At 47.1% G+C, this 11,791-nt stretch overlaps 1 protein-coding gene across 3 annotated transcripts in view; it reads left to right on the forward strand.

The window, feature by feature from the left end:
• The window catches only part of Eef2k (eukaryotic elongation factor 2 kinase), a 65,264-nt gene extending 54,393 nt beyond the window's left edge, over nt 1–10,871 (forward strand). For all 3 annotated transcript variants that reach the window (XM_029543815.1, XM_021195316.2, XM_029543820.1), the window contains 3 exons: nt 3,309–3,433; nt 7,417–7,595; nt 10,656–10,871. In XM_029543815.1, coding sequence (XP_029399675.1) covers nt 3,309–3,433; nt 7,417–7,595; nt 10,656–10,765 — 414 coding nt within the window. In that variant the 3' untranslated portion in view covers nt 10,766–10,871. The remainder of the gene's footprint in view (nt 1–3,308; nt 3,434–7,416; nt 7,596–10,655) is intronic.
• Nucleotides 10,872–11,791: the final 920 nt, after the last annotated feature.

The following is an 11,791-nucleotide window of genomic DNA, read 5'->3' on the forward strand; positions in this document are numbered from 1 at the left end:
CCCCCACCAGTCCATCACTTACCCCCACCAGTCCATCACTTACCCCCACCAGTCCATCACTTACCTCACCAGTCCATCACTTACCCCCACCAGTCCATCATTTGCCCTCACCAGTCCATCACTTACCCCTACCAGTCCATCACTTACCCCGCCCACATCCTGGTAGTTACCTACAGGAGGATTTGTTTTGTTTTGTTTGTTTGAGACAGGGCCTGACTATACAGCTGGAGCTGTCCTGAAACTCACTATGGAGACCTATGTAGGCAGGCATTGAACTCACAGATGTCTGCCTGCCTCCACCTCCGGAGTGCTGGGATTATAGGCATGTACCACCCTGCCCAGCTTCAGTTAGAGGATTTTTATGGGCAGATGAGCATGGTGACTCACACCTGTAATCCCAGCATTTAGGAGGCTGAGGCAGGAAGATCAGGAGTTTGAGGCCAGCCTGGGCTATGTATATGACAAGTGTCTCATTTGTGTGTGTGTGTGTGTGTGTGTGTGTGTGTGTGTGTGTGTAGTGTATATATGTGTATATATATATTATATATGTATATATACATATATGTATGTGTGTATATATATATACACACACACACATATATAGGCTGTCATCTGTCATGTATAGGAAAGGCCAGTTCCACAATACCCATTATTCTCAAAATCAAAGAATTCTGGTATTAACTTTGGGGTCAGTCACTTTAGAGGTAGAATTGATTGCTATCTTTGGCCAGTAAGTGGAAGATAACAAGTCCCAGGTCCATGTAATAAATGACAGGATATTCTAGGAGAAACTGCTATCCTGGAAATAAATGAGGAAGAGCCCGCATGGGTGGGTCTTGGATGGGTCTGTGCTTATCTCTTGATCATGCTTCTGCCACATTGCTATAGCTGGTGCAGAGCTGGGCACTCAGAAGCTTCTCATTCATTCAGGGATGGATGGAAAAGGGCCGGCCATGGGAGACCCACAGAAAGGCCGGGTGGGGATGAGCGAGGCAGAGTGTGGGAGGCAAGCCACTCTCTTAGGGAAATCATACACGCTCAGACTCATGCCCAAAGATGAGAAGCAAAATGGTGACAGAGTCGTTAGCGCTGGACTGTGGGGTGAGGCGGGGCAGGAGCTGGGGCTGAAGCGCCAGCCAGGTGGGAGCTGAAGTGCCAAGATGGTGGTGCTGTGCTAGAGATGGTGTACGGTTCACCCCCAACTCCTTCATGGTCCTTGGTCACGCAGGAAGAGAGAGTTGGATGGACAGGGCCTGGAAAAGCTGTCCGTGAGAAATTGAGAGTTCAGTGGGTCTGTCTGTCCTTTTCTGTTCCCATCTGTCCTGTGGTGGTGGAGGCTGTGACTGGATAGGAGGCTGGACAAAGCCAGACTCGGGCCTAGCCCTCTTCGGAGCTGACTGTGGCCAGCAGCTGGGTGGAGAAGAGTGTGCTGGGGACCTTAGTGTCACTTTTGAACAAGTAATGCATTATTGTCATTTTTTTTAAAAAAAAATTTGTGTGTGTGTATGTACACGTGTGTGTGTGTGTGTGTGTGTGTGTGTGTGTGTGTGTGTGTGTGTGTGTGCATGTGCATTTCCCAAACCATGTGCATGGAGATGAGAGGACAGCTTGTAGGAATGGGTTCTCTAGCACCCTGTGGGTCCCAGGGATCAACTTAGGTTGTCAGGATTGATGGGAGGAGCCTTTACCTGCAGGGGCCTCTTGTCAGCTCCTAATAATCTTAATATTAAAAATGTTCACAGCAAACAAAGCCTCTCCTGCCTTTTCCTTCCTTATTCGCTACCCGTTCCCTTTCACACCTGCCTTCTCCATTCTTACTCTCCTCCCACTCTCTCTTCTTTACTGAGGATGAAATCCAGGGCTTTGCACATGGTAGGTAAGCTCTCCACTGCCGAGCCACACCTCCAGGGCCATTTTCCCGTTTTCTAAAATAGCAAGTTAACTATTTGACTGGCTACTCGGGTCCATTCATAAGTGCACCAGTTGCCTGAGACCCTCACATCAAATTACTACACCCTGAGAGTACAGCAGGAGAAATATTCTGGGTACCAGTAACAGCTGTGCTCCCATTGGAGGCTCTGGGGAAAGTCCTTGTCTCTTACAGTCTCCCCAGAAAAACATCCAAAACCAGGCATGGTGATGCACTCCATCATCTCAGTACTCAGGAGGCTGTGACAGAGGATTATGAGTTCCAAGTCAGCCTTGAGCTAACAGGTTCAGCCCTGTCTGAAGCAACCAGCTGTGTATCCATGGGGATTTGTATGCATGTATGCACACAAATGTCATCATAGCAACGTTGCTTTCTCCCATCAGTGGATAAGGGGATAAAAAACAGTGGGATGGAATAACGTTTGATCGGGAGAAAGAATGCAGTTCAGTCATGCTGCAACCTATGTGGCAGAAACCAGACACAAAGACCGCGTGTTACATCATTTTAGTCCACTCCATGTATATGACACATCCAGAGTTCACGGAGACAGAAAGTGGACCAGTCATTTCCTCTGGCTGGGGTATTATGGACAGAAGGGTATAGGGAAAGCTTGTGAGTTGTGGGATATGGTATTTCTTTTTTAACTTGTTAAGGTGTTCTGAAATTGGACCAGCAAGATGGCTCAGTGCGTATAGGCACTTGTCACAAACTATGACAACTTGAGTTCAATCACTGGGTCCCACATGGTGGAAGGAGAGAACCAACTCCCACAAAGATGTCTTCTGACCTTCACACAGGCACTGTGACACAGGCACACTCATGCACAGTAAATAAATAAGTAAACATAATAAACATTTAGGGTTTTGTTTTGTTTAAGACAGAGTATCTAGCCTGGCAGTGGTGGCTCACGCCTTTAATCCCAGCACTTTGGAGGCAGAGGCAGGCGGATTTCTGAGTTCGAGGCCAGCCTGGTCTACAGAGTGAGTTCCAGGACAGCCAGGGCTACGCAGAGAAACCCTGTCTCGAAAAACAAAACAAAACAAAACAAAAGACAGAGTATCTCTGTATAGCCCAACTGTCCTGGAACTCACTCTGTAGGCCAGGCTGGCCTCGAACTCAGAAATCCGCCTTCCTCTGCCTCCCTAGTGCTGAAATTAAGTGATGTGCACCTCTACACCCTGGCTAAAATTTAGTTTTTAAAATCTATGGTGGAGATAGCTGAACAAGTCTATTGGTATACCAAAAGCCATGGACATGTTCTATGGTAGTCCCAGCCCAGAACTCTTAAAACTTAAGAAACTGGAGATTGACAAGGGAGCCCCCCCCCCCCCACACACACACACACTCATTTGCTGTTTGTGCCCTTGCTTTTTGACAGGAGACAGAGGAGAACAAGACAAAAGGCTTTGATTACTTACTGAAGGCGGCAGAAGCTGGTGACAGGCATTCCATGATTCTGGTGGCCCGAGCTTTTGACACTGGCCTGAACCTCAGCCCAGACAGGTATTGTGACTCTCCTGATGATGCTGGGGTGACCTGAGCCACTAGAGATGCTTTTCCTTTCATTCAGGATGGACATGGGTTCCAATCCAGTGATCTTCTACAAGTTACTTAACTTCCCTGGCCTGTTTCTTCGTTTGGTGAAATAGGAATAATGATAGCATCTATCACTAGATGATCCCATGAAGATCAAATACCTTCCTTGCAGTGCCTGACAGAGAAAGTATGCAATCGATGGCAGCTATTTTTTGCCAGGACCTGTAAAGATTTGCTTTGGGGAAAAAAAAAAATTAGAAATATTATGTGGTTCAGTATGATTGTCTGTTGAGAATAGAGTTTGGGGTGATTTTTTGACTGCCTTTTTCTGCTCTTGTTTGTAAAAGTTTAGGGCTTTTCTACACCCACCCTTGCTCTAAAATAATGACCTGGAGACCAAGTATACTTATTAATAAGCATTTTGCACTATAGCTGGGCAGGGTTCACATTTATTCTAACCATACTAGGCTGCCTACTACCTAGCCATGTGTCCCGTTACCTGATACCTTAGTCCTTCGCTGCTCCTGCTCTATTCATGACCTCATGACAATTCTCCTGGGGAATTGCCTCTCTCCCTCTGGTCCCCACTTGAGACCCTCTCACTGGACTCAGAAGTCCTGCCTCCTCCTTTCCTGCCCAGCTATTGGCTGATCAATTCTTTATTAAGCAATCAGAGGTGATGGAGAACAGAGGTGATGCACAGCACTGAGACAGGAGACGCATGGCAATGCCAGCGTCAGGACTGCAATTAGATCTCTGGGCACAGAAGTCAGCATCTGAATACACAGGGCACAAAACCGTCTCTCGACACTGGCTTTGATTGTATTTTTATGCTGGAGCATGGCAGATTATATCTAGGGCCTCACTCATGGTGGTACGCTAGCACTGAACTCTATCACAGTCTTATGTGTATTTCCCATCTAAGAGGAGTGAGGTGGGAGGAGGAAGCTCCAGGTGTTTCCCTAGTGGTTCTAAGGCTCTTGAAGGCACCAGCAAAACAACTGTCAGCATTCCTCATGCAACCTTCAGAGTGAAATGCTGGGGCTGATTTCTGCAGTGTGAGGCGTGGAAGGCGTCTGGCTTCCTCTTGATTCCTTGGTGTGGCATGAAAGATCATTGAATCCAAAAACAGAAGTCAGTGATGGAATTGATCTCATAATGGGAGCCATTGCTGGTTCTCTATGGATCCCACAGAAGCCTGGCTTCTCAGGAGCCTTCTGAGGTTTTCTAGAAGGGAACATGAAGGATACATAGTTTTTCTGTATGTCCATGTTGTGATAGCTTAGCAGGAACCTTCTCTGTAGTGTCAAGAATCCATCTCCCATTGGTCAGTAAATTGTTTGCCTCGGACATGAGGATTGGTGGATTGCTGAGTTTCTTCACAAGGTTCAGGTCAGTGATAGACCCTGTTTCAAAAGGAAAAAAACAAAACAAAACAAAACACCAAGGTAGAGAGCACCTGAGGAAGGACACTCATTTGTCCTCCACCATCTGGCTTTCTTCATACCAGTGCACATCAGTCATCCATGCACACACATGGCCTCCACCTGAGGAACCGCACCGAGATTGTCTGCTGGCCAACACATGCCACACACACACACACACACACACACACACACTCACACAGAGAACTTTTTCTCTACTGGGTTCTAAAGAAAAGTCATGTCTGTGGCTATTCCCTATCAAGCTCTTAGAGTCAAAAACTTTGATGTGTGGCATCTGGCCTCTCTGTGCCAGGTGTCTGCAGCAGCAAGTGCTCTTGGAGAGCCCTTTGAGAGGGTGATCCGATGTCACCGAGAACTCCCTCATGCCTCTTCTTGGTGCAGAGTACAGGGCCTGGCTCACTGCTTCCCAGGAGGAGTTGCACACACATGGCAGGTTATGGGTTTTGTGGATGACTAAACTGTTGTTCTGAGAAATGAAGAGACTTGCCCGAAGTCACCTACATGCTGAGTATTCAACTTTATGTCAAAGACTAAGTAGAGCCAAGGTTAGCTCCTAGACATCAGACTTGCCCGCTGAATGCCTATATCTATTTAGTCAACACACCTTCATGGAGTCTTTGTTCCCGGCCAGGCCTGGGAAGCACAGTAGTAAACGACACACAAGGCTCTTTCCTTCTTAAGGCTCATATTCTGGTGAAATAAGGCCACAAAGCTAAAGAGACAAGGAACTGATGACCAGTCATTGTTCTAGGAAACTAAGTGTTTGCAGACAGTATTTCAGAAGGGGTGGTTTAGCTGGAAGGATGCAAAGTTGGGTATGGACAGAGCTAGAGGAAAGATGTTCCAGGTTGGAGACAACAAAGGTTCAGGGGCAGGCAGGTACTGGCTTGGGCTTGGAAGGATTGCAGCTCTGGCATGGAAGGGGGTAAGCTGGCACAGCGTAGAGGGTGGAGGAAGCCAAGGCCAGGCAATCAGGATGAAAGTCACCAAGAGCCGCTGTTCTTGGCATACTTGAGGATGCTCTAGCCCTTCTGTCAGACTTCCTCTCTGCCCTTTGGCAGTGTACAGTAAATAATCCCTCAGACTGGTGACAGCCGGAGAGAAACAGCCAGCTGCTGTGTTAGCTCTGTGGTTTGTGTTGTGAAGCCCTGGCTGGGACCTAGGTGTCCCCCTTGGCGGTTTGGCTTATGTGTGTTACTGTAGATTAAGGAGCTGGAGATCCAGTAAGACAGCTTTCATGTGCAGTGGAGAACAGGGCCAGCCGGCACAGGCAGAGCCTAGGGGGGCAGAGCCTAGGGGGGCTGGCTGACTGTGGTGGTAGATCCTGTAGCCCTAGTTCTTGGTAGGCTGAAGCAAAAGCATGGCTCTCACACGCAAGGCCAGCCTACAAATCAGACCTTGTTACCAAATAAAGAAATATGGGTCTGGTTTATTTCTGTTAGTTCAAATGGTTCTAGATCAGCAGTTCTCAGCCTGTGGATCACAACCCCTTTGAGGTCGAATGACTCTTTCACAGGGGTCGCCTAAGATCATCAGAAAACACAGATATTACATTACAATTCATAACAGCAAAATTACGATTATGAAGTAGCAACAAAAGTAATTTTATGGTTGGGGTTGAGAGCCACTGTTCCAGAGGCTTCGGCATTGTCCCTTTCTGCCACTTGGGTAAAGGCAAGCGTAGCAGGGACACTCCCTGCAATGTCTAGCCATGGGGTTCTTAGGTAGAGTCCTAGATCAATGTTACTCTTTCCCAAGGTGTTCTCCTTCCATCCATGAGAGAGCTGTGGTACTGGACCAGCTTTGTTAAGGGAAGAGCCCTTAAAAATATAGAAACTGAGGCCAGGTGGTCGTGGCACATGCCTTTAATGCCATCACTCAGGAGCAAATTCCAGGACTGCCAGGGCTACACAGAGAAACCCTGTCTCAAAAAACCCAAGAGAAGCCGGGTGTGGTGGCGCATGCCTTTAGTCCCAGCACTCGGGAGGCAGAGGCAGGCGGATTTCTGAGTTCAAGGCCAGCCTGGTTTACAAAGTGAGTTCCAGGACAGCCTGGGCTATACAGAGAAACCCTGTCTCGAAAAAAAAAAAAAAAAAACAAGAGAAGGGAAGGAAGGAAGAAACTGGGGTTGGAGAGTTTTCCTAGAGGTTAAGAGCACTTGCTGTTATTCCAGAGGACTGAAATTTGGTTCCCAGCACACAATAGGATGTTCACAACCACATGTAACTCCAGCCCCAGGAAATCCAGTTCCTTCTTTTGCCACCTCCCCCCCTCCCCCGTGTACACTTGGGAACACATAAATCCAATTTAAAAAAAAGCCATAAACTAAAAGTCTACAGTGTGAAGGTGTGTCACTTAGATGTGGTGGCCTTTGGTACTATAGTTTGTAGCTCAGAGGTGGTGGTCCCACTGGGATCCCAGGCTTGCCCCTCCAGCTCAGTGGTCCTCTGCCTTCCCACCCCATCGCCATGGTAATATCCTTCTCCCCTCCTGTCTCCTGGCAAGGTGTCAAGACTGGTCGGAAGCCTTGCACTGGTACAATACAGCCCTGGAGACAACCGACTGCGATGAAGGCGGGGAGTACGATGGGATACAGGACGAGCCCCAATACGCACTGCTGGCCAGGGAGGCGGAGATGCTGCTCACCGGGGGATTTGGACTGGACAAGAACCCCCAAAGATCAGGTGAGGCCCACAGACCTTCCCTGGGGCAGGACAGGGCTGGTGAAGGTCCATAGTTCTCATCCCACTGGGATAAGAACAGGTTACCAGATGTGTCGCTTCCACAGTAGGGGGCTCTATGGACCTGGTATGTAGATGAACATTTTAATTTCACTTTGTCATATTTTATTTTATATGTATGGGTGATTACCTACCCATGTGTGCCTGGTATCCTCAGAGGCCAGAAAAGAGAGTTGGATCCCCTGGAACTGGAGTTACCGGGCGGTTAAGAGCCGCTGCCACGTGGGTACTAGGAATCAAATCTGGGTTCTCTGCAAGAGCAGCAGATGCTCTAACTGCTGAGCCATCTCTCCAGCCCTGATTTTTTTCTTTTCCTTGAGTCGGTGTGACTGTACAGCCATAGCTGGCCTGGAGTTCACTGTATAAATCAGGTTGGCCAGAGATCCATCTGCCTCCTGAGTGCTAGTGTGCACTAGTAAGGTTATCTTTATTGTTTTAGGCTTGTGGCAGTGAGGTGGAGGGGCAGATAGACAGACACCTAAGGAGGTCAGAAGAACCTGTGTGATCCTGTGGAGCTGGAGCTATAGGTGGTTGGGAGCTTCCTAACGTGCCTGCTAGGAACTCAACTCAGGTCCCTGCTATTAACTCCTGAACCAGTTTCCCAGTTCCAAGCCTTTTAAAATCTTAATTCTTTGTTTCCTTATTCATTCATTCATTCATTCAGAGATGGAGTCCTGTGTAGGCCAGTGAACCTCAAACTCACTGTGTAGCTGAGAATGACCTTGGACTTCTGATCCTTTTGACAGCTCCTCCCACATGTTAATATCACAGGCCTGAGGACCTGAATTTGGATACCAAAGCCCACATAAAAACAAGATGTGGGCCAGGCAGTGGTGGTACACGCCTTTAATCCTAGCACTTGGGAGGTAGGCAAGTGGGTCTCCCAGTTTAAGGCCCACCTGTTGTGCAAAGAGAATTCCAGGACAGCCAAAGCTTCCCAGAGAAGCCCTGTTTTGGGGACTGGTGGGGGGAGAGCAGGATGTGGTATTTATATCTATTATCCCAGCCTTGGCCTGGCAAAGACAAGTGGATCTGGGGGCTTGCTGACCAGCCAGTGTAGATGACTTAGTAAGCTCCAGGTTCAATGGGAGAGAGAGAGAGAGAGAGAGAGAGAGAGAGAGAGAGAGAGAGAGAGAGAGACCCTGCATCAAAAAAATAAGAAGACAACAAAAAGTAGGGGTGGGGGTCTGAGGTCATGCTGGCAACCTAAGTTTGATCATCAGAACCCATGTAAGGTACAAGGGGAGAAGTGACTCCACAGAATTGTCCTCTGACCTCACACCTGCACCATGGCATGTGCACCCCCCAAAACTTGAAAAAAAATAAAATAAGGCGGGCCAGAGAGTGGTGGCACACACACTTGAGAGGCAGAGGCAGGTGGATTTCTGAATTCAAGGCCAACCTGGTCTACAGAGTAAGTTCCAGGACAGCTGGGGCTACACAGAGAAACCCTGTCTCAAAAAGCCAAAAGCACTTGCATTGCATTTGGCTGTCCAACTAATCTAGAGATGATTAAAGCAAAGAGAAGATGCATAGGCCATATATAAATAGGACACACACTCTGACGTGAGCAGATTTTGTTATGCTTTGTGGATCCTGGAAACACTCTCCCCCCATGAAGGGCAATTATGTATTAGAATTTATGGACAGGTTTTGCAATTTTAAAAATGAGGCTGAAAATTTCATAATATTTCATCTCCTTTCACTATTATCAAACCTTACACAATCTCACACACTAAAAGAAATCCTGTATAAGTTAACAGTCACTTCCAGTAACCGGCCCGTAATCACTAATCCACTCTCTGTCATTAAGAATTGGCCTGTTCGGGACGCAGTTTACAACTGGAATCACATAATAAGTGGCCTTTCATGTCTGACTTTCTTCACTTAGGGTCTCACACCCTCGCTCTTTGTTTTGAGTCAAAGTTTTGTGTAATCTAGCTGGTTACAAATGTATCTCACCTTATACTGTAATTACAGCATGCACTACCTTTCCTGGCTCATTCCTTCTATATAAAAAATATTTTTATCATCTGTGTGTGTGCATTTGGAGATCAGAACACAGCGTGTAAGGATTCACCCTTTCTGGCCACCATGTCTATCCTAGGGACTGAACCCAGGGCATCAAGCTGACAGCCATCATCTTTGCACACGGATTTTCTTTCTGTTGTCACTCTTTTATTCTATTATCTTATAACTATTCCATCTTTTTTTTTTTTTTTTTTTGGTTTTTCAGGACAGGGTTTCTCTGTGTAGCCCTGGCTGTCCTAGAACTTACTCTGTAGACCAGGCTGGCCTCAAACTCAGAAATCCGCCTGCCTCTGCCTCCCGAGTGCTGGGATTAAAGGCGTGCGCCACCACGCCCGGCTAACTATTCCATCTTTTATTACTATTTTTCTTTTATTGCTAAATAATATGCCACTCAGTGAATGTACCATGTTTTATCTACTGTAATCTGTTGGACATGTTAAATCTTTTTAAAACTTTAAACTTTTTATTATTTTTATGTACGCTTATGTGTGAACATAGGCCGAGTGTGTATACATACCCGTGGGGTCCAGAAGTGGGTGCTGGATCCCAGCTGTAACTGGAGTTCCAGGCACTTGTGAGCTGCCCCATGAGGATACTGGGAACTGAGCTTGGGTCCTCTTAAAGGCAAGCAAGTTCTCTTAACTGCTGAGCCATCTCTCTGGTCCCCAACATTAGATACTTCTTTTCAGTTTTGAGCTGTCATTTAGACTGGTTGCCTGGGAAAACAAATTCCTTTTCAGGAAGGGGGTGTGGCTCAGCAGGCAAGCTCTTGAGTTCCACAGCAACACCAGAGACTAGAAGAGTGCTCTGGCCAGCAAGCTTTCATCATATGCTATCCCCAGGGACTTGGATTATACCATACAGCTCAGGTTGCTATAGAAACCTCAGATGCTCTCTTGGATGGGATGAAGTTTGTTAGCTTGATGGAGACAGGTGGCTCACCTCTTTGTCCCCCATTCTGCTCTCTTTCAGGAGACTTATACACCCAGGCGGCTGAGGCAGCAATGGAAGCCATGAAGGGCCGGCTAGCCAACCAGTACTACGAGAAGGCAGAAGAGGCCTGGGCCCAGATGGAGGAATAACTGCCCCACAGGATCACTGCCAAGGAGAAGGGCTGGGGAGGGGAGGATGGGACTCATTTCGTTTGGGAGGGAGAAGTAGTTTTATTATGATATAAACTCACTTTTGTATTCCATTTTCTCACTCTTGATAGTCTTTGCAACTGGCGGAGACATTATAACTGCCCTGTTAGGGGTGGTATTTTGTGGGAGTGGGGGTTGAAGATGCAGCCTAATGAGTCTCTCCCCGCCCAGTTTTCCTTTTTTCATCCTGAGATGTAAGCAAGTATCTTTCTGTCTGAATGATCAGACAGTATCAGGGCTTCTCTCGCCAGCCTTTGCAGGCAGGACTCACATCTCAGGGTCTCCAGGCCTTGTGCTGGGAATGCAAACGCAGAACAGAGACCTTTCTATTAGCTTTCCACGACGGGTCTTCCTTTCAGTTTTGAGATGGGTTCACTTAATGCCCTTCCACTGGACACATGATTTCTTGGCATCCTTTTAAATTTCTTTTTTTTTTTTTAGACCTGCTATGTAATATAGATTTTTCAAAACAGGTTTGGCTTTTATACATGTGTATTGACTACCTCTGAGTCCTGAATTTGGGGGGTGTGGAAGCAGCTGTACCTCAAAGCTTTCACAGAAAGACCATGGCTTAGGAGCTGGGCAACTTGCCTTCAAATAAAAGTGCCCTTTGCACCCCATGACCACATCCGCTATGGGACTGAAGCATCCTTGTGCAGAATTCCAAGGCCATTTGGCCATTTCCAACATGATGGTTTTACTTACTTGACACTAGGTCATCTGCAGCAAGCAGCTTCCAGCTGCAGCCCCTTGGGATTTGTCTAAGATGTTTGAGAATGAGGGGACAAGAGTGTAAACACTGACTGGGTCTGGACATCTCCCCAGGGTCAGTCTGGGACTTTGATGATCTTCCTCTTTAAAAGGAGTTCAGATTTAATGTGGGAGTGTTATTCCAGCCACAGGGAAATGGCCCGTTTTAATCGGCCATCGATATTAGATTCACTGCCTCTATCTTTGTTTAAAAAA

This window comes from Mus pahari, chromosome 1 (genome assembly GCF_900095145.1).
Source record: "Mus pahari chromosome 1, PAHARI_EIJ_v1.1, whole genome shotgun sequence".
NCBI lineage: Eukaryota > Metazoa > Chordata > Mammalia > Rodentia > Muridae > Mus > Mus pahari.